Source organism: Zonotrichia albicollis, chromosome 17, assembly GCF_047830755.1.
Source record: "Zonotrichia albicollis isolate bZonAlb1 chromosome 17, bZonAlb1.hap1, whole genome shotgun sequence".
NCBI classification, from domain to species: Eukaryota; Metazoa; Chordata; class Aves; order Passeriformes; family Passerellidae; genus Zonotrichia; species Zonotrichia albicollis.
Window position 1 is genome coordinate 1432489 of NC_133835.1, and position 23015 is coordinate 1455503.

Below are 23015 nucleotides of genomic sequence, written 5' to 3' on the forward strand. Positions count from 1 at the left end.
AGATCCTGCCTTTTGCAGCCTTGACACCCACTCCTGTCACTCTGCATGCACCAGAGGCATGATTCCCACTGCAAAAAGCCCAGGGGTTTTGCCAAGGCATTTGAAAATAGAGGAACAAGCCTAGCTGGGACTGAACCCCATAAAATCAACTGGCCTCTTGCTCCCTGTTCCATGCTTTTGGTGTACCCAGCACAAATTCAGTGAGGCTTTCCCATGTGAGGAAACCTCTTCTTTGCTTTAAAGACCAGTTCATCAAGTGAACTGAGCAAACAGGCTCCAAAGTTGTGTTCCTTCTGCCCCACTGCCAGCTAAGGTCTCCCCTGCCTGTTTGACAGTAATGGGTGAGGCAAGAAGAGGCCACAGCCTCCTTGAAAGCTTTTTTCATTTGACCTTTTTTAAGATTAAATCCATGTAAGCTTTTAGCAGTTTTGAGTGGTCAGAAGCCACACCATGCCCTGTACATCTTTCATGCTGCATCACAGCATTACGTTGTGCTCCATTTGCTACAGGAAGCTACATTACCCTATCCAAGGAAAAAGCACTCCTCATCTCATCCTCATCTCCATGCTCTGGCTCTGGGGCTGTCAGCAATTTCACAGAATGGTTTGGGAGGGAAGGGACCTTGAGGCTCATCTCATTCCATGGGCAGGGACACCTTTCACTAGACCAGGCTGCTCCAAGCCCTGTCCAACCTGGCCTCGGACACTCCAGGGATGGGGCAGCCACAATTTAACCAACCCAATACTCAGCTCCAACTCCTTCTTGAGGGAGGAGCTGCTGGAGGGTGCCCCCACCCACCTTCCTCAGAGAGATTGTTCTCTTTGGTCTCCTGGTCCATCTGGCGGCACCAGCCCTCCAGGCGCTCGGTCTCTGCCTGCAGCAGCTTCAGGAACCAGAAGCCGTCCCGCCGGCAGGGCCCCGCCTGCGCCGGCTCCGACGGCGACGTGGAGGAGCTCTCGAGCCAGGGGTCAGGAGGAGGGAGAGAGGAAGGCTCCAGGGCCGGGTCGTTGTTTTCTCCATAGGAGAGGTTTCTCTTAATCTGTGAGGGCTTGGCTGGTTGCCTGGTGGAGGCATCAACACCAACGGAGTTGTTGTGCTGGGGGCACTCAGCGAGGCTTCTCTCAGATGATTTACAGCTGGAGTTATTGGGCTCCTGTGTGTCAGAGTCTGTGTCCTGTTTGGAGGACATGCTGCGGGAGTGGCTGTTCCTGCAGGGATCAAAAGCCATCTTCAATAGCAGGGCTCAGCCTGGCTGGCCTTCCACACTGACACCAAAATCCATGGGCACAGCAGAGCCCCCTGCCCCTCCTCACACACAGACACACCACACACACACACACAATTACAAGGTTGCCTGCTTACTGCAGCCGGCCCTTCAGACGAGAGGCTGACGCATGACTATAATTACAGCTTGGAATTTTTTAATTTTTGATTTAATTTCAAGCTCCCATTGATTTGGCTGTTAGAGAACAAATGCTTTTTGCAGCGGGTGTGCACTGTGGAGGAAGAGCTCTCTGTGGGCCCCATTCAACATCACTCACTGGCACAAAGCAGGGCAGAAGGTCTAAGCACAAGTGGGGGAGGCACAATTCAAAAGAAAAGGAAACTGCACAAGTTGTGTCTCACTTACCGCCACTCGTCCTCTACCTGTACCCCGATGGACTGGAATTTGGTGGCTGGTGGAGGAGGCTCCTCTTTTGCCACTGGCTGAAGGCAGTCAACCTTATTGAACAAAAAAACACAGACAAAAACAGACAGAAGAACTTGTGGCTGCAATCCACGTTAGTAGAGCAGGAGTGTGCACACACAGAGCAGGCTGACACCACACGGGAGGGCTGGCTAAGGACGGGCACGAGGCTCCTGCCCAGCTCTGCTCCCACCTCGGGAGCAGACACAGGGCTGTGTCCTGCCAGGCTGCTGTGCCAGGAGCCCCGGGCTCTGCATGGCTGGGGCCCTGTCCCTGTGCCACTCCACAGTCAGGGACCATGGCATCCAAGGGAGCACAGCAAGGTGATTGAGACTGACAGAAAAGCCTCTCTCCCAGGGATTGACACCCTCCATGGCTCTGGATAAGAGGGTTAGAAGGTTTTAGGAAAGAAATCCAGGTGACTTAAGAACCAGCTCAGAAAAGGAAAAGCAGTAGAAGGCAGTCAGCCTCTCCAGTGGGTTTCCCTCCCCTCACTGCCCTTCAGGTGCTCTGTCCCACCAGTCTTGCTGAGAGCCCTTCCCTGTCACCTGTACTGAGCTGGCCTTGCTGCAAAGCTGATGGAGAACTCGTTCAGCACACACAGAACAGCTCAAAGCTCAGACCCTGCACTTGGAGCTGCCCAAGTTCCCCTCTGCTGGTAACCAGCACCTGGGACAGAACCAGAGCTCACAGCCACCTGTGACTGAGAAACCTGTCCCAGGGGAAGGCACAGGCCCAGAGGATGCATTCTGCTGACTAAAGCAATAATTTACTCTACTCACTGGGCTGTCATTTCACTGCTTTATCCACAGCTCTCTTCCATCTATTCCCACAGTTAAATGCTTCCAGCAAGGGAAACATCAACCTGCTGGGAACATGGGGTAGCAAGGAATTGCACACTCATGCCTGCAGCCCTGGGCCATTGGGCACTGCAGCAGCCTTTCCCACATGGACATCAAGCAGAAGGGCCCACCTCTCAGGGGAGAACTGTCCCTACAACCACGATGGACAACAAGCAGACTGATTGGAAACAACACAGAGTACAGGGCACAGGCAGACCAGCAGCAGAAGGCCTCTTCAGAGGGACTCATCCAGTTAACACAGCCCCTCTACTCTAGAAAACTTTCAAATTTGTACTAAAAGAGCTTGCTCCTTTCTGGGCTGTTAAGGGAAAGTGCTGCTGTCTCTCACCCTGGGAACACAGGCAAGGCAGGGAGTGTCCCTTGCTATTCTAAGTGAGCTCAGATGCACAGCCGCTCACAGCAAAGGCACATGCTAAATGGATGGGGCAAGGACATTCCTTGGGACAAAGGAGAACAAACTATTCCATACTTGTATTCCTATAGATGATAGCTTTCTTTTGGGGATATTCTCCACTTTAGGCTCTTCGTTAGTCAGAGTCCCTTTGTCACTTTTCAAAGTTGCATTTTTCTGAGGTAACTCTGGAGTGTCTCTGGCTGCAGTCACGACGCTGCCCCTGGTGACGCTGGGTGTCCTGGTGCTGTCCAAGCTGTCTGAGGAATTGCTGAGCCCCGACTGGCTGGTGACCTCACTCTTGTGGTCCTGGCTGTCCAGGTAGGTGTCCTGGGCTGACTCAGTGCTGCTCTGCACAGTGACAGAGATGAAGGGCTTGGACGTGGTCCGAGGTGGGACGGGAGGTGGAGTCTTTTTATATGCCACTAGGCATGATGAACCTGCAGGGATGGAGGGGGACAACGGAGAACGCAGGAGACAGGTTGGAGGGAAAGAGATACAGTGGAAGAGAGAGAAAAAGCAGGTCAGTCACGACATCCAAGAGGAGCCTCCGAGCAGCAGCTGGAGGCAGAGGTGCAGAACCAGCCCACAGGCAGCAGCTCACGCTGGGGACCCACACCAAAGCATAGGGGAAGCCAAGGCAGAGCCAGAGCTAGCTTGCAAAAGAAGTCAAAAGGAATACCATGATGTGTGGAAATCTGGAAATGGAGAAGAGGGATAGAAAAGCCTCCCAAGAATGCTACAGGGCTTGGCAGGTGTAAGCCTCCACAGTGGGGAAATATTCTTTGGCTAAACCCTATGTTTTAGTGTCCTAGTACAGCCAAGTGTCTCAGCTCTTTGTCCCATCAGTTGACGAGTTTCAATGTCTGGATCAGGGTGATGGTTTTTCCTATAAAAATGAAAGAAGCCATAAAATTTGTTAGATGTTGATGGCAGGAACACACATTTGAAGCCCCTGACAAGCCCAAATGCTCCATGCCAGAAGAAAAGGCATTATCTGGATGCAACAGCCCAAGAGTGGTGAGGCTGCTACTCCATGGCCCCAGATCCAAGTGGCAGCAGGGCTGGGGACGTGTGCCCAGCAGATACAGAACACACAGATCCCACCTGTAGGGATAGATACATGGCTGGCTGCACAAACCTGGACAGCCACAGTCCCAGCCTGCTCCTGTCTCTGGCTAGCCAGGATGGAAGCCCACCAGTGGAAATACATGTAAAATGCAAGTAAAATCCATGTGGATGCTGCAGCAGCCATGTTTAGGCTCTCAGTCTGCCCAGGATATACAGGCCCCAGAGGCCACAGTCCCACTGCAGGTGCTGTGCATGCAGGACAGGCTGCAGTGGGCAGGGCAGGGCATGGCCCAACACACACCTGACCCCCTTTCCCTTCCTACCCCTGCACTCAGTCCTCCCCAAGTCACCAAACTCTCTTTCTTATCCTACGACTAGACTCTTATCCCTCCTGCCATTAAGTCCTGTGCAATCCCAAACTGCTTTTCCCCTGCATCCATAACACACCCCAGCCCTTGCCAGCAGCCTCCTTAGTCCCAGAGCTCTGCAGTCATTCCCCACTCCACACCATTGCCAGCAGAGCCATGGCAGTTCTGAGCAACCCTGGGAGCCACGTTCCCTGTGCCCCAGGAGCCTCACTGACACTCTGTGGACTCACACATCCCACTATTTACCATATTAAGAGCTAAAGCTCCACTTCAAAGGAGGACCTAAAAGGGAGGAATTACAGAGGAGGAGATCTGTGTTTCCAGCAGGGTTTCTGCTCCCAGAGATGCTGAGCAGCACCATAATGGTGCTGCTGGCAGAGGAGAAGTGAGAGGCCTGTGCAGGGCTGCCTGCATCTGCACAGGAGCTCAGAGAGCACCCAATGCATCCCAGTTCCCTCAAGCCACTCCACCAAGTCAGCACAGTGAGCAGTGTCCTGATGGCAAGAGCCATCACCCTCTGCCTCACACAGTGAGGGGAGAGCACAGTCCCCCTGCCTGATGTGGAGCATCACCTCCAGCAGCAGCTCCCTGGCCCAGTCTCAGGGCCTGGCTCACAGTGCCCATCTCAATGGAGCAGTGTAGGAGCAGCCTGAGCAGAGCCATGGCAGAGGCACCTCCGGATCAGCTGTGCCTACCCCCCAGAACAACTCAAAAGGTTTCTCTGTTACTGCACCAGGGCTCTAGCAGCCACTGCCAGAGCCACCCCACCTGGCAGAGCTGAAAGCCACATGTCCCTTCACTTCAATCCCTCCATGTGGCCCCTGTTCTTCTCCAGGGACAGTGCCCAGGGTGCCCTGCTACCCACAGCCCCTGTGCCACCATCCTGCTTGGCCAGCCCTTGGTGGCTCGGCTGGCATGGCCACCAAGAGCCCAGCCCAGCTCCCCAGTGGGCACTGCCAGGGCTGGGGACAGGACACTGGTGGCTGTTTGCCACAGAACAGCCTGGCCAGGCAGAACAAGGGCAGGGCACAGCAGCACAGAGCTTTTGGGGCACATCAGTGGGGTCCAAGGCCAGGAAGCCAGACCCAAAGTCATTGTCCACCTACCAAGAGACAGCACAGACACTGTTTGTGCTGCTCTGCTGAAGGGGGAAACCACAGGAACCTTGGCATGTTCCTGGGATCCCTTTGTGCCACCTGGCTTGGCTGAAGGGCAGCACAGGCTCTGCTGGAAGGGAAAGGCCCAGGAGCAACAAAACACAGCCCTGCTCATGTATCTGTGCTCAAAGGGTTCACTGCCTGAGCTACTAAAGTAAGGCTAAGGCTCTAAGAAATATTGCAAATGACAAACACAAAAGGATCAGGAGCTTTGAACAACTGGGAATGCTTTAGTTAGTGCAATTGCAAATTAACCCCACTGAAGCCCTCTGCAAACATAAAACAGGACTTCTGAGTGCCCAGCAATCTCAGAGACCACACCTTAGAATGGGCTTCAAAACCCAAAGTCAGAGCAAGCCCCTCCAGAAGAGCCTGTCCTTGGCCCTCAGCACAACACTGAACCAAGGGTCAGTGCTTCCTGCACCTGGGGGAGAACACAAACCTTGAGGAAGACAAGAACATGGCAGTGCTTCCACAGGAGAAGCAGGCAGCATTCCCTCCTGGCTCTGAGGCCAATCCCAGCAGTCAGGAGCATTCCAGTTGCTGACTTGCCCCTCCAAAGGGCTCCAGCTCAGCAGCCATGATCTGCTCTGGATTTACTGAGGTCACAGCTTGTGCTGCAATGTAGAACTACAATTCCTGTGGGCACTGGAGCAGGACCATCAGCTCAGTTTGCTTGGGAACATCAGCCCTGCTCCAAAAAGGTGTGGAACAACAGGAGAACATGGAAGTCATGCTAAGCTTCCAGTTTTGCAGCACTAGGCTCTTCCTGCTCACAGGATCTTCTGAGGCTTATTTCAGCAAGCAGTTGGAATTCACAGCATGCTGTGGATGATTGATTTTGGGGAGGAGGATGTTTGTTTAGAATCTTTCTCCCGTAATTATTTTTAGAAAGCAGCATGCTTCCAAATGAGCACCCTGCACCTGCCCTCAGGGGCCTGGGCAATGCCCACAGATGCAGCCCTGGGCAGGGGAGCTGCTTGCAGAGCCTTACATGGAGAGTCCTCTGCAGCCTCAAACCCCAGCTGGGCATGCTGGGCTCCTCTCCCTCTCCTTCCAGAGCTGTTTGCTTCTTGCAGGACTAAAAGCAGAGTTACAAGAGGATGTGAACTCCAGCCCCAGTTCCCCCACCAGGCTGTACCTGCTCAGTACCTGGCAGCACCACCAGGATCACAGCCAAGGGATTTGGGCTCAGATTTAAGCACCACCATTGCCCTCAAGTGTGTCTGCCCTCAAGTGCCAGCCTGCTGACATTTCCAATCCTTCCAGGAACTTCAAAGACCTTCTCAAACCATCCTTATTTTTGTTAGATCACCTCAAAGGCCCCAGCCAGAGTCAGCTGAGGAGGTGAGCTCCCCTGCCCTCAACCATCAGGGCTGGCTGCTGTCCCTGTCCTGCTCCATGCATCCCCCTCTCCCCTCGGGAAGGGCTGCAGTAACGACCTCATTTCCTCACACAGAAAGCAGAACACTGAAATAATCTCTCCTACAAGGCAAGCTCATTTGCCTTTTAAATAAAACAGCCATAGAATAATCTTGCAGCAAATGGCATCAGTGGCATTATTGCCTTGGAGATCCCAGCTGCAGGGCTTTGGGCTGGCCTTTGCCTCAGGGTGTCCTGGCTGGAAGGAGCTGCTTTGGGAGGCACTTTCCAACAGCAAAGGGAACTGGAACAGCTGCATTCCAAGTGACCTGACCTCTGATTTTCATCAGCTTCAGGAACACTTCAAGGTTGGAGCTGTAATGAACTGTAGGATGTTTTCTTTGTAGAGAGTCCAAGTGAAAATGAGCCCCAGTGACAATTCATACCCAAGACAATATGGACACATTGATTTTATGGGTCACAAGAATCACTTCAGACCTGATTGTTCTTCTGCACACTGAGGGTCAAGATACCTGCACCAGTTAGAGACACTGCTGAGAATCCTAACCACATTTTGTTAGTCAAGAGGAAAATCATCCAAGCCAGAAATCATAGAAGCCTGGGTTCAGGGTCCTTAAAGCTCATCTTTTTCCTATCCCTGCCATGGCAGGGACACCTTCCACTATCCCAGGGTGCTCCAAGCCTTGTCCAGCCTGGCCTTGGGCGCTGCCAGGGATGGAGCAGCCACAGCTGCTCTGGGCACCCTGTGCCAGGGCCTCACCACCCTCACAAGGATCACTTTTCCCTAATATCTAATCTAAATCTCACCTCTTTAAAACAATTCCTGCTTGTTCTATCACTATCTGCCCATGTGAAAAATCACATGGTTCCCATGTATTTCTATGGGAAATGCCTGTGAAGTGCCACCTCCTGCTCTGACAGAATGAATGTCTTTAGAGAGCTGGAGGAGATTTAAAAGAAGTTTTACAGCGAACAAAACAACTCCCAGAAAACAAAGTCAAGTGACTGCATTTGTTCAGAGAGGCAGTTTATGGAAATGCTATAAATACCTCCTACCTCAGTGCTTTTCCTTTGTCAATCTCACTAGCAGTGATCTTTGAAAAACTACAAACCTCACCTGGATACTACACTGAGTAAGAGACACACGTGAGTGGGCTGTGGCAGCAAGGACAGGGCTCTGGGCCCTCACTCCCAGCTGCAGGGTGACCCTGGCACAGGCAGCTCCCAGAGCATGTGCCACCACGTGCCACCTCCGTGGTGGTGCCATGGAGCCCTGCAGAGGGACCAGCCCAGCAGAGCCCTGTAACTCTCAGATGATCCCAAGGAGCACAAGGAACACTTCACCAGCTGCTTCTGCTTGTCACAGAGCCCACACACAGGCCAGGCTGTGCTTGTGAGTCAGAGGACAGAAAATGGACAGAGAATTCCCCAGGAGCTCCTCCCAGGCAGCAGCACCAGGGAAGAGCCCTCTCACCTGTTGGGACAGCCCTGCATAAACCCAGCCAAGACACCTCGAGTACTTCTGAAGAGGTCAGAGGAGAAATTCAACACTCAGGTCCCAGCCCCAGCATGGCTGGAATGGCAGCTGGGACAAGGGCACCTCTGCAGGCTGGTCACCTCTCCCACCATGGAATCCTCCTGCTCCCAGGACAGAGCCAGGCCCTGGGCTGTGCCACGGGACACCCTGACCCCAGAGGGACTGCAGGGGCAGGAGAAGCCCAGAGGGCCAGGGAGCACAGCAGAGGGACAGAGGGGCAGCAGGCTGGGGTCACACCCTGCCCCTCCAAGGCACGAGTGTCACTCCAACCACTGCAGCTGTTCCCAGCAGCTACAGCAGATGAGCAGCCCTCACTCAGAACAACACCCCAGACACTTTTCCTGACCCATGGGAAGTGGCTATTTCCCCCTGAACAGCATCAATTCACTGGTGGGAAATGCACAGAGAGGGGAGATGCCATTGCTGAGTGCCCCTGCTCCCACAGGGGCTCCTCTGGGAGCAGCCTCCACCCAGCCCCTCACTGCAGCTGCCCTGGCACAGCTGGCACCCCTCACTGCAGCTGCCCTGGTATCCCACACTGCAGCTCCCTGGCACAGCTGGTACCCTGCACAACTGGTACCCTCACTACAGTTCCCTGGCACAGCTGGTACCCACATTGCAGCTGCCCTGGCACAGCTGGTACCCACAGAGCTGGTACCCCATGCTGCAGCTCTCCATGCACAGCTGGTACCCACATTGCAGCTGCCCTGGCACAGCTGGTACCCACAGAGCTGGTACCCCACGCTGCAGCTCTCTGGCACAGCTGGTACCCCTCACTGCAGCTGCCCTGGCACAGCTGGTACCCCTCACTGCAGCTGCCCTGGCACAGCTGGTGCCCCTCACTGCAGCTCCCTGGCACAGCTGGTACCCTGCACAACTGGTACCCTGGTACCCTGCACAACTGGTACCCACACTGCAGCTCCCTGGCACAGCTGGTACCCTACACAGCTGGCACCCCTCACTGCAGCTCCCTGGCACAGCTGGTACCCACACTGCAGCTCCCCTGGCACAGCTGGTACCCCACGCTGCAGCTCCCTGGCACAGCTGGTACCCTGGCACAGCTGGTACCCACACTGCAGCTCCCCTGGCACAGCTGGTACCCACACTGCAGCTGCCTGGTACAGCTGGTACCAGGCTGGCACACTGCCTTTCAGCAAGCTGGCATTTTGTTACACAGAGAAATAAGTTCTTAGCTTTAAGCAAAGGGCCTAAGCAAGCCCCCCCTGAGCAGGCAGAGAGGCTGTCCCAGCACTGGCACCCCTGTGCCAAGGTCCTGGCTGCCCTGGGATGCACCCCCAGGTGCTGCTGCAGGAGCACACGGCCATGGCTGGGAGAGGTTTGTTAGCCCTGCTCCTGCTCAGGTCGCCCTGCACACCCCAAAGGCTCTGCTGCAGCACAGTATTTTATCATCCATGTGTCCTTCTGGTACTTGGTGTCAGGAAAAAGGAACTGCCCTGCACTCCATCACTCCAAGTACAGCACGTTCCTGTGCATCACTGCAGTGAAGGAACTGGACACATCTGCACAGAAAGGACTTCAAACTCAAGGGAGCAGCTCTCAAATGTTGCAGTCAGAAGCAAAGGCTCTCTCTGAACATCAGCTGTGTCTGTAGGCCAACAGTAGAGCTCTCATGCAGAAATGAAGCACAAAATGCTCAGTACAGCCATTTGTGCTCTCTGAGATGCCCTCAGTGAGAGCTGCAGCCCTGCTCCCCTCAGAGCCACCCACAGCGTGCCCAGGGGTGCTGGGCAGCCACAGGGGCACTCAGGGCTGCATGAGCCCCAGCAGCCAGCTCCAATCACAGATCCAACCACAGACCCATCCCTGTGCTTCGGGAGGGAACTTTCACCAGAGAAAGAAAGGCTGAGGGCTGTGAACTCTTTCCACGAGGGACTTTGGATTTTTCAATCATTAAGCATCATGGAGATGCTCCAATTTGGAATTCCTGAGCACAGAAATGATAATAAGCACTGATATACTGAGAACTATCACACTGGAAAGGCAAAGCAGGTTGCTTTTTTACAAAAAAAAAGCCACTTGTAGAAGGTCAGCAATTTAAAAGAAGCATGAAGCAACAGAAGACACACCCCAAGAATGCTGGGGTTAAAAATAGGGTACCTCACAGTGCTGGCTCCTGGCAGATCTGGGCAGCAGGGCCTGCTGCAGAGTCAGCAGGGACACAGCAGATGCTGCACAGGCACTCCCAAAGGCAGCTGCAGCAGCTGACACTGGGGCTGCTGTGTGTGCCACAGGAGACACTGGCATTGCTTCCCACCCTCCCCAAAGCCATGTCAGGGGGTTTGAAGCAAGCTGAAGCCATGGTGAGCAGCTCCACCCTGCTCCAACCACACATCCAGCAAGTGTCCCCTCTGTCCTGAGGGCTCAGACAGGTCTCCAGCCCAGCCAGCCCAGGGCAGCACCCAAAGGAGCATTCCCTGCCTCTCCCTGCCCCAGGCTGAACCCATCAACAACTGGCAAGGCCCCCAGGCCCAACCATTGCCTCAAGGAGTCACCAGCTGGGAGGGGAAAAGCCATGAGCTGGTGCCAGGAGGAGCAGCCTGCATCTCTGGGTGGGGGTGCCTGATCCCCAGGGATATGGGTCCCTGAGCCCCAGGGATGGTGCCTTGCCAGCTCAGTGCCCCTTTAGTGCTGGCATACACCTCTCCCACAGAGGAGCTGGGCTGAAGGGATGCTCCATCAGTTCAGCTCCTCTGCTCTGTGCTGGGCCTCAGGATGGGCTGATCCCCTCAAAACCCTCACTAATGAGGGCTGAGGCTTTTCACACTGAAGGGGTGAAGCAGCACAGCCAGTGGGAGCCCTGGCATCTCTGATCAGCACCACACTCCTGCTGTGCACCCTGCACTGTCCTGCCAGGTGGGCACAAGGGAGTCACCAGTGACTCCTCCAGCACAGCCAGGGCTGCCAGAGGAGCTGGGAGCCCACCAGGCAGGCCTGGAGCTCAGTTTTGGTGCCCAGGCACAGCCCTTCCCCAACCTGCACACGGGCACCCTGCAGCACAGCATGGTGGGCAGAGGCCCTGGGGCAGGGCCACAGGAATTCTGATCTCATGGCAGGTTTTGTAGGAGTACAAAGCTCCAGAAACAGGAGCCCAGCTGGGCTTTAAGGCCACACCACTCCTCCCTGCTGGCCTTGGTGCAGAGGATGCAGAAATGGGGTCCCACAGTATTAAGGAGCCACCAAGTTGTGAGACCCAGGACTTGCTGCATCACCCACAGCCTGTCTGCTACAGACTCCTCCTCCTCCTCCCTGCAGAGCCTCCTCACTCCCAGCTCCAGGGGGCTCTGCCCCTGCCCTGAGCCCTGGCAGCACAGGGGGAGGGAGCAGCTCCCTGGCTGCAGCAGCGGGGACACCAGGATGGAGGGGTTGGAACTTTCCTGTGCACACAAGTGGAACATGGGAGAACAGAGAGAACCCACCCTGCTGCTTTCCTGCCTCTGCAGAGGGCAAGAAAGCCCTGCAGACACCCTGCCTACACATCTGCACAGGCTCACCTCTGAACCACCCATGCCACAGAGCATTTCTAGGGAGAGCAGGCACTTCCATCAACCCCTGGCACTGAACAGGGCACAGGGACCTTCCTGCAGGTAAGAGAATGCAGGACTGGACAGACTGGGGCACACAGCCCCTCACAGAGCCTGCCCAGCAGCTCAGCACCCACCACTCCCAGGAGACACCAGGACCACTTCAGACCTCCATGGAGCACAGCTTAGTGACCACGTGCCAGCCACAAGCCCCTCAGCCAGTGAGACAAGCTGTGCTGAAAGGTGCTGCACAACAAGAGCAATCCTTTCTGCTGGTGCACTGAAGCATCATCCACTTCACCTGCCTGATGCAGGGTCCTGTGCCTGCAGCATCTCATGCAGGTGTGGCAAATAAAGCTCAGCAGCAGCACAAGGAGTGTCCATTGGACTCAAGCACACAGTGCCCAGGGCAGCTCTAACAGCAGCAGCTCAGAGACAAGAGGGACCTGCCAGCACAACAGGAGAGGGAAAACACAGCTGGAGATATGTAGAGATTGCATTCCAGAGAGTATTTCCCAGGAGTGGCACTTACTGCAGGCAGGCTCCATCCCTCCTTGCTTTTAAACACTTTTAAACATTGAGTGGCAGGCCCAAAATGTTGATTCTGTCACCCTGGAGCTGCAGGGTCTGCTCTGCCAGCTGCACTCTGAGCTTTGTGTCTGGGCTGCTTTGGGCTCTGCAGGCTTGAGTGTCTCTAGGACATGCCAGACCATGGAAGCAGGCAGACAGGGGAACTGGGTGCCACAGGATTGCTGTCCCACAGCAGTGAGCAGCCCCTGTGTCCCTCTCCCTGTTTAATGCTGCCCTTTCTGCAAGGTTTGCCCAGGGTTATCCAGCACAGACATGGAATTAGGGCATAAATGTGAACCAGACAGGAATTAGCCAGTGCCACCAGGTCACAGGCTGCTCCCCTATCCCTCCTCCACGTGGGATGGTTTCCAGCTGCTCTGCAAAGCAGCAAGCTGCAGGGAGGAGGGGATGTTTTGGGAGGAGGCACGTAAGGAATGATGGCAAATCCTCCATGCACCCAGTGCTGCAGCCACTCCTAGTGCACCGAGGGTATCAGCATTAATCATCCATGTTTAGTGCAGTTAGGGAGCCCTTGTTAGTTTTTCTCCAAGCTAGCAGTTTCTAGAATCTCCTGCAGAAGTAAGTTCCACCAGCTCATGATGCACTGCAAGAAATATCCTCTCCCTTCACCATCTCTTCACTTCAAGCACTGCCACATCCCTTGGAGGATGGCATATGTGGATGCTTTTAACTCACTTCCCTGCCACTGCAGAAGTCCAGGGAATCTCAACACACCTCCTCAAAGTCACAGCCAGTCAAAATCCATATGGCCAGAAATGGCTGGAAACCATGGCAAACCCAATCTCTTCTTATCTGTGTCAGAGCTCAGCAGTTGAAACAAGCTATTTTAGGTTATGCTGATTGCTGGAGCCCAAATCCAGTCACTCCCAAGCATCTGCTCACGTGTCACAGGAGACACAGCTCAAGCTCTCCATGCACAGGCACAGAGATGCACCTGGAGCACAACAGCAGGTGCAATATCCCATCTCAGAAGGGTGAGAGTGCCAGCCCAGCATGGCTGAACAGCACTGAGACTCCCCAGTGCCTCCTCTCAGCCCAGGCACCTCCCCAGCCCACCAGGAGCCAACCCCAGGACCTTGTGACAGCTCCTGGAGCTGCTCCCCTGCAGCAGAATCACCCCCAAAGCTGTGGGACAACCAAACCCACAGTGGGGTCCATGGAAGGTTTTGCAAACACTGCCCAGCTGCTGAGGCATTATTGGCACATCCCCACTCATGGACAGTCCTGGAAGCAGGGTGGAGGGGTCACCATCATTTCAAGTGTGCCACTAAACACTGTTCACAGAAGAGCTGGCCAAGAGGGTGCTGAAAACACTGATGGCAGCCAGCAGCTTGTCAGCACAGAGTGTGATAACAGGAGCAGGCCTGTGCTGATGGCAGCAATCACTGAGCTCCCCAGCACAAATGGGGCTCCCAGGGAACTGCTGCATCCCCCAGAACATAAGTAACCAACAATCCTGCAGCCCACCTAAAATCCTGAGAAACTGCCCCCACCACTGCCAACAAAACCACCCTCAAGGTAAGAATTAATTTCTCCATCACTTTGTTCAGCATCAGGATTTTTATCACCGTTTTCAGTTACTGTATCCCAAATTTTACCTGATGCAGGAAATCTGCTGCTCTCCCTTGCTCACGGAAAGATATTCCACTGTTTTAGGCAAGGACAAGCATTTAGTGATGCCACCAGAGGAGCAGCAGAGGTGGTTTTCCCAGGACATTATAAAAACCCTCCCTCCCCACACCCAGATGACGAGGGATTCTTTGCAAGCTGAAAACAAACCCCACCCTGTAGCCATGGGGCCAGGGAAAGCAGACGTGTCAGCAGCTGAGGAGACAGCACTGAGCAAACTCTGCACCTGGGACATGGGAAGGCATCAGGCTGGACTCAACTCAGAGTGAAAAATTCCAGCCTTTAGTCAACACTCTTTCCACTTGGACAGTGGCTGTCAGGCAGCCAGCACCCAAGATTTCCATCTTCAAAGCTACAATCATCAAGAGGCTTTAATAGCCAGATCCAGTTGAAGCTATTTCCTCCCTTAAGTATGTACAAACCAAGATGTGGCAACATTATGCTAATGGTGAAGAATCAAAGTCAAAATTGCTGGGAAACTTCTGTTGGCTGAGGCACAGGACAAGCTTTGCATGTTAGAGAAAGCTACTCCATATTCTATTTCATTGTTTAACATGGCATTATCCATAAGATTAAAAAAAAAATCACATGAACAAGCACAGAAAAGACTGTAGCAAGCTGCTCCCTCTCCATTAGCATTAAATTTGACAGTGGTTCAGCTGTTGCAGCACAGTCTGGTCTGATCCGGAGAGGAAGGGAAGCCCTCAGACTCAGAGCAGGCAATTAAACAAATATTCCAACCTTTTATTCCCTTTGGGTAGGAGCTAGGAAGCTTTGGAAAGCTGTGCTCATTGCTTGGATTGCCCAGGGCTCCCACCTGAACCAACCACAGAGCTGCAGAGCACAGAGCTGTCCTCCCTGGTGACAGAGGCACACAGAGGAGCAGAGCTGTGTGTCCCCAGTGCCACAGCTCACGCTGCTCTCCCAGAGGCCAAGAGTGCCCAGCTCTGAGTACTTGAGAATTTCAAGTATCACAAGCAGTCCCTGAACAATGGGTGCCCCAAGGGAGGGGTATCCAGAGCAAAGCCAGCACTTTCTGCAACACCTCATTTCAGGCATTGAGCAGGACTGACCAGAGAGCCACTGTGCACCCCCAGCTCTGAAATCAGAGAACACAGCAGACCCCAGGCCTGCATGCAGAGCCTTGTCTGGGGCTCCAGTACCTGTGACCTACAAAGCTCCCAGCACCACCAGGTCCTCAAGTTCACAGCTCACTCTGCTTTTCCTGCAGGCTCCAAAGCACCACACTCCTGGTTCACAGGCCTCGAGAGTCCCCAGAAGCTTTCAAGTTCAGAGCCCAGACCACCACTTAGCCACAAGTATGGGTAGCAGTGTGGATTCAGGGGTGCAGGACCTGTTTGCCCACAGCCCAGCCCCTCCAGCCTGCAGAACCTGCCACGAAGGAATGCTGAGGATCTGAGACTCTGCAGGAAAGGGGCACAAGGGAGAGGCCAGAGCCCAGCTCTGCTCAGCACAGCCAGGGACCAGACTCAGCTCCAGGCCATACAGCTGAAGGCACTGGTTAGTCATGCTGTTCCCATGGCACTGGGACCTACTCCCTCCTGTCCCCTGTCTGGAATTCAGGATGTGACAATGACTCCCTGGCCTTCCAAGGAGGGTTATCAGTAAAGCCCAGCCTCCAGCAACAGCATTAAACGTCACCAGAGCACTCCCTGCTGCTTTCAGGAACCTGCTCACCGGGGAACAGACCATTCTCCTGCCTTGGCAGTTATTGCCAAAAGCCTTCTTGGCTTCATTTCCCACCTTGCTTATATTTATTCCTGTTTCTAAATGAGTGATCTCCTCTCCTTTCAACTTAGCAGTTGTGTAACTTCAGCTACAAAATAAAAAATCATCCACACCAATTTCAGAAATCTCAGGGTGTTCTGCAGGATATTCCACAAAGCTTCCTCCCAGGAAGCTTTTCTCCTTCCTCCCTTCACCTGTAAGCACCAAGTACCAACCAGCAGGTAAGAGAGGCATTTTGGCTTTTCCTGATCAGTGCTCAGCACTGGATGGTAGAGGGTGAATGGCAGGTAGGTAACAAGTGATTTAGAGTGGTTTAAGGAAGATGATGAGAATGATCCAGACAGATCATGTTTTGAAGGTGCTCCTGAAAGAGACAGCTAACACCAGAGGTGTCTTTGGAAGAAGCCACTCCTTGCTCAAGCACAGCAATGGGACCTTCCCACAAAACAGTGCTCCCCTGGTCTCCCAGAGCCTGCTGGAAAACACACCAGCCCAGCTATTCCATAGTCCAAGGAGCTCTGAACAGACCAAGAGCAGCCTTGAAAGAAGCCTATCCACAATGCTCCCTCCTCCTGCTCACCTTCAGCTCTCCCTCCCAGCACCTTCAGGTGCTCTGAGGCACCTGCACCCACAGCAGGCACCACAAGGAGCACTGAGCTTCTCAGGAATGCAAAGCCCCTGCTCCAAACAAACCCTTTGTCAGTTCTGAAGTGACCTAACCAGGAAGCACAGTGGGGCCACAGCAAAAATATGTGATCTGCTGGACTCAGTTTAACAGAAAACATCAGTAAGGGACATTCCAGATAGGAATTTATGGGCCTTTGGTTACAGGTCTGCAGAGGTACAACCCTGCCCAAGAGCTGTGTGCCAGCCTTTGAAGGCACTGAGAGGTTCAGCAGGCTGGTGATGCTCTAACCATGCCCATCCCTTCCCCTGCTCCCAGCCAGGTCCCAGGCAGCTCCTGCTCCAAAGCACACATGGCAAGTTCCTCCTGCAAGGGCAGATGGAGCAACAAACCAAACTGCTCCTTGCAGACGCCTCCTCACCCAACCAAGGCCAACATGGTTTTGGAAAGAACCAGCTTAAGATTTCTAAAACCCGATTACCAAGAGCTGACACACCAAGGAAAAGATGGTGCCATCAGTTCTCCAGGAAAAATCCCATCTCTACACTTCTCTGAAAATCCCAGCCAAACTGCAAAGATTGCCCAAGGCTGCAGTTATTCCTCCACTTGGCCATCTCCCCACACTTGGCCTGGGAACAATTTTAGACTTGGAATGCATTACTGCATTCAAGCAGCCACTCCTTGTCATGCCAGTTGTCCAACCCCCAGACCAGCTGGAGGATGACATTCCTAGGAACAGTGAGATGCCAATCTTGGGATGCAGGCCTTTCCAGGGCAGCCACCAGCCCGGCCTCTGCTATGCTCAGCTCCAAGGCATTGCTGAGAACAGCTCCTGTGGCCTCCCAGGACAGACTGACTGTGTCAGCTACTTGGGGGCAGTCCAGCAAGTGCTTTCACCTGAAGTGGCCTCGTGAAACAAGAGTCACCAGCCAAAAATAACTCAAGAGTGAGCACCAACAGAGCCCCAGAGCAGCACTGAGCTTGTGGGATATGAGGGTGGCACCAAGGAGCAGGTCACAAACTGCCTGCTCAAGAGGTTTGTTTGCCAGGAGGAATCCTCCATCAGACTATGGCAAAATGCTCCAGAACATGGAGCCACAGTGGGGGCACATGGAAGGACAGAAGGACACTGCTCTGCCCTTGTCACTGCAGGGGGGAGCACAGAGCATATCCAGGCAGGACCCTCAGCACACACAGCGGTCCCAGTGTCACCTGTACAGGGACTTGGGGTCACTTCTAATGTCTGGGACAGCACACTGGGAAACAAACCCAGTGTATCCCTGCTGCTACATTTTCCTGGAAAGCACTTTCAAGGAAACATCGGGGTTGTTTATGCAGCAGAGGCCCAGTCTCAGAGGAAGAGCTGCCCAGTCAAATTTCTTGGATCTGGGCCCTGTCAGAAGGCTCAAGACAGGCACAGCAGATACTGACTGAAGATGAAGGTCAGTGGAACAGGATGACTCCACCACACAATTCCTCTGTAGGGCTCTGGCAGCCAGACAGCACCAACACTGTGAACTTGCTGTCAGCAAGAGGCTGATCCAGCAGGGAGAAGTCCAGTGCTGGAAAGAGAGAGGGCTTAAACTCTCACTGCAGCCCAGGCTATTGGAGACTTGGAGCTTATCTGCAGGAATAACTGTCCTCCTCAATACACCTAAACAAGTCTGCTCTCAGCTCTGTCACTCTGTGATAGTGAGTGAAAAAAAGCCCTTTATCCAACAGCCTTTCCAAGGCCAAAACCAGCCACAAATGCTTTTGGAGATAAATTAAGGGTAAACTGAAGGAGGTAAAGAAGTGGGACATCAATGAATAAGAGCATTAATTTTCACATCTGACTTCTCTTGTTTCCAATGGCACAGGGCTGGTGAAGAGCTGGCAGATCCTGGACCCCAGAAACGTGTGGGGCCCAAAGCAGCCACTGCCCCACTGCTGCTGGGTGGGGCTCCACCTGCTCCAGGAGCATCCCAAACCCACTGCAGGTGCCAGCTGCTCTGGGATCAGCCTCTTGTGGCCTTTCAGGGAGGCACAGCAGCTCTGCCAGCCCTTCCCACAGTGGCCATTCTCCAGATGCTACGGCTGGTGCCCCCAGCAGCACCATCACCCCAGCAAATCCTGTCCTCAGGGGTGTTTCTATTCCTGTCCCAGACATGCAGCAGACACAGGATGCCTGTGAGATGACAGCAGACAGGCTTCATACCTACAAGCCCAAGGCTTGAGATGGGGAAGACAGTTCTGCATTAAAGCAGCCACAGGAAAAAAAACCTAACAACCCCTTTTTAGCAAGAGATTCAATACTAGTCTTTAGCTGTAACCATGACACAGAGCCCAGCTGAGGAAACAGAACAGCAACGCATTATTTTGGATACTGCTTTGTAAACAGATGCGTGGCCAGTTATCTAATTGTGGGAACATGGATGTGAGTAGGCTTGGTGGGAGCAGCAGAGCCCTTGCAGGGTTATTTCACTGCAAGCTCACAGCAGTTTGCATCATCTCCACCAGGAAATTTCCATGGACTGCAATGTCAGCAGCTTTGCAGCAACATGCCTGGGAGAATCTGTGGGGTGCCACCTCCCTTGGGTACCACAGGACTGTCCCCTCCTACTCTGGCCACTTACAGACACAACTGAGGAGACAGTTACAGGAGGTATTTCCTCAGCTAATTGCTAATTACATTAATTGGCAAGACATCTGACTCAGCTGCTCTAGAGCCTGGTGGAAGCTGGGCCTCTTTCTCCCTGTAGCAGGAATGCCTTATCCGTGGGGACAGGGTGTGACAGCAGTGAGTCACCTCAGCCACAGCAGGCCACCACAGCCGGTGCCAGCACAGCGTCCTGGCTGCAGGAGGATGTCTCTGCCCTGGCAGCTCCCAGCAGGCAGGCAGGCAGTGCTGGCAGGGCTCCAGCACCAACACAGGTGTTCTGCACAAGGTAACACAGCCAGCATTCCTGTGATGGCACCCATGGACAGAGGATAGCAGCCAGAACTGCTGAGCTCAAAGGAAAAATGGAAAATATAGCCCAGGATTAGGGTGCACAATACACAACATAAAACTGTGCTTACACTCTGCACTGGCACAGTGTCACAGGCACAGGGACAGCAGCAGAGCTGGCACAGCAGAGCCAGGGCCCTTCTGCTCCCACCTGCACCTGACTCCCTCAGTGCTGAGCAGCCCCTGCCCACAGCCAGGTGCCAGATGGACACACAGCCCCACCCCACTGTGGGGCCATGGGGGCTCAGGTCTGAGCTCTGTTAACATCCCACTCATGAGGGACAGAGCATCCAGGTACCTTCTCGTTTCTCTAGGTCTGGAACCCAACCAAGCACGCCCCAATTTACAATACAAATATCAGTACTAGGTTAAGCACCAGCTGTCCTGGAAGGCAGGATGACATCCCAAATCCAGCACAGCCTCTCAGGCTGTTGTCTGGCAGCACATGTGCCTGGCACAACAGGGTCTCCCCCAGGACTGTTCAGCTGGAGTGTTTCAGATGTGCTCCCTGTTCAGAACTCAGGGACACAGTTCAGTGCTATGGCAGGGCTGAAGGAAACATCTCAATACAACTCTGCTGGGAGTTTTGGCCAAGCTGGTAAATCTCCCACAGGGGCACCAGTGCACACCAGTTCTGCAGGCACAGATCTGCACACAGAATTTCAGGGAGTGGCCAAGAAGGGACTGGGACACTGAGCACTCCCTTCTAACTAACAGCTCTCTGGAATTTCTTACAGACTTCAGTCTGAGCTTTCTCTTTGCTCACTTCTGCTGTGATTTTGTAGCACAAACATGATTTAGGGGAAATTTTAACAGGGTATAAATTCACATGATGGCTGGAAGCCTTGCCTTAGCAGGCTGCCTTTTCTTCCTTCAGCTGCACCCCAGGACACCTGTGCCCCATCTCCTCAATACAGGGAGCACTCTGAACATAGAGGCAGGCACAACAGCACTTTCTAAAGCTAGAGAGGGGCTCTTGTGAGCAAATGATCCTGCACTTCCTCATCCAGGCTGTTATCAGAGGAATAATGCTCTCAGGAATCCAAGCAGAGAACAGCTTTCTGGTTTGATTCAGCAGCCCCTGCCAGAATGAAGCACTGTGCTTTAGGCTTTGGTTCTTGCACACCAGATGCCAGGAGTTTCAAAAGCCTCCAGTTATTTAGATTTCCCCATACACCGCATGTTCTCTGCAAGGGTCAGACAATCCTCAGTTACTGTTAGGTGTAAGAGCCATAAAGTGCAAAGAGCAATGCCAAGGAACAATAATTGCTCCTGCAGTGTGGAAGCTCTCAGCCTGGCTGTGGCAGGCTTCAGCCAGACTTTGTCCTGCCATGTCCCACTGGATCCCCCTGCATGAGGGATGTTGACCTGCTGGCTCCCTGAGGGTACCAGGGAACAAGAAGACAAACTGAGCAAACAAGAAAGCTCAACCTGAAACTCTGGAGAGAGAGCACACCACAAAAACTCCCAAACCACTACTAAGTGTACGTTTCCCTCCATTAAGATGACCCATCCCTGTTCCCCTTCCAGCCAGTAAGTACTGTGGGGATCTCTGTGCAGCCCACCAAGGTGAGCAACAAGCACCTGCTGCCCCTCAAGACCAGAAACAACCACAGCACCAGCACACCCTGTAAAGCAGCTGCAGAGCTGGAACCACAGCACTTGAAGAGTCATTTCCCATAGGAGAACATGGGCCCAGATTTTCATGCCTTGGTGCCTAACAGGATATCAGGTAGCAGTTCAGAGGTGTTAAGCTCTGTGCTTTATCAATACTAGACAAATCAGACCTCCCAATCAGAAACTCCTCACTAAGGAAATTCACCTGCTTGTCTTATCAGTGAGAGTTCACCATAATGCCAGCTAAGACATTTTGTTAATAAATCTCACCTGCAAGAGGAAAAAGGAGTTCTACCTTCAGTTTTTAGTTACTGGAACATGCAGAAACCGTGCAGAGACCAGAGTTCCCATATGCACAAGTTCCACTGCAGAACATGCAGAGTTCCCCCTTCAGCAGCTCTCTGCTGGACTATTTCCTTCCCACAGTTCTGACTGTAGCTACTTGAAAACCCCAACTCTGACCTTCCCCACTTAGAGATGGAGGAAAACAGCAACCAAGAGTTCAGAACTGCAGTCAGTGCTTCCCAGCAAGAGAACTCCACTGGCAGCCCTCTGAGCCTGTGCGCTGGACCTCGACGAGTTACACAAGGCCAGCTCCAAATGCAGGCAGCCAGAAGAACCATGGTCCAAGAGCAGGGCCAGCTCTGGCAGGAATCAGCTGTGCTACAGATGGATGGCTCAGAGAACCTCAGCACAGGAGGCCAATTGAACAGCAGCCACCTCCCCTTCAAATAAAGAAACCTGCTGGAAACCCGAAGCTCAGTGCACAGAGAGAAGGTGCAGAACAACTGAGCTCAGGTGTGCACACACAGGTATCCCCAAACCAGCACAGACCAGCCCCCTCCAGAACACATCCCCTCTCCAGGAAAACCTCAAAGGACTTGGGAAACCTGGGCACAGGGCTATGGCTTCTGGAGTTTACTCAGAATCCCAGAAGATCTGGCTGGAAGGAACCTTGCAGGTCATCCATCCCACACACCTTGCACTGGCCCAGGCTGCCCTGTCCCTGTGGCCAGGTGTGCAGGCTTCCCAGCTTCCCAGCCATTCTCAAGTTCCTGGCAATCCTGCCAAGAGGATTAAGCACCAGTCAGCCCAAAGAGAGTTAAACTGTCAGCTCAGCTTTCAGCACCAGGAGCACAGAGGTGTCTGACAGCACTGCCAGCTGTGCTTCCCTCCGAGCTCCAAAGTTTCTCACAGCGTTGCACAACACACAGTGCAGCAAATCTGCCTAAAATATGCAAATATTACTGACACACAAGTGATTCACAGCCTGAAGTTTGTCACTGGCTGGACAAGGAGATCTTTAAGGCTGAAAAGCAGCCAAGTGCCACCCTTGGCCACTCTGGGCTCAGGCTCAGGTACCTTGGCTCACTGAGCTTTCTTCCTTCTGCTGAGGGCTTAGAGAAGCACAGACAATGAAAAAGCAGGAAGGACTCTCTTTACTTTTACCACTCACAGACCAGTTACCAAGAGGCAAAAATACACCAAGGGAAAAGCCCTGCTCTGTGTGGCAGCTTGTCCACACGGGAACCTGAGGCTTCCACACATTCAGTAACTTCACTTTTCTACTCATCTGCCAGCTCTGCAGCCTCTGCTTCTGTTTGCTTTGAGCACAAACCCATATTTGTTAGCCTCCATCTCTGGGTGATGCTTGCAGGAGCCAGCACCTGTATATGAGTACACAAGGCCATGCCTGCAACAGGATCAGGCAGCTCTGGTTTCACAGCCTTTATCAGAGATCACACACAACAATTTGATGCCTGCTACAAGCCAGGACCTGGAGACAAGCAATCTCTTGACTTGCAATCTGAACAAG

General features: G+C 53.4%; 1 protein-coding gene across 8 annotated transcripts in view; it reads right to left on the reverse strand.

Moving 5' to 3' along the window:
- DLGAP4 (DLG associated protein 4) overlaps nt 1-23015 on the reverse strand; it is a 155974-nt gene that overhangs the window by 5591 nt on the left and 127368 nt on the right. For all 8 annotated transcript variants that reach the window (XM_074553675.1, XM_074553674.1, XM_074553673.1 and 5 more), the window contains 3 exons: nt 3020-3381; nt 1631-1722; nt 799-1208 (listed from right to left, as the gene is read on the reverse strand). In XM_074553675.1, the coding sequence (XP_074409776.1) occupies nt 799-1208; nt 1631-1722; nt 3020-3381 (864 nt within the window). The remainder of the gene's footprint in view (nt 1-798; nt 1209-1630; nt 1723-3019; nt 3382-23015) is intronic.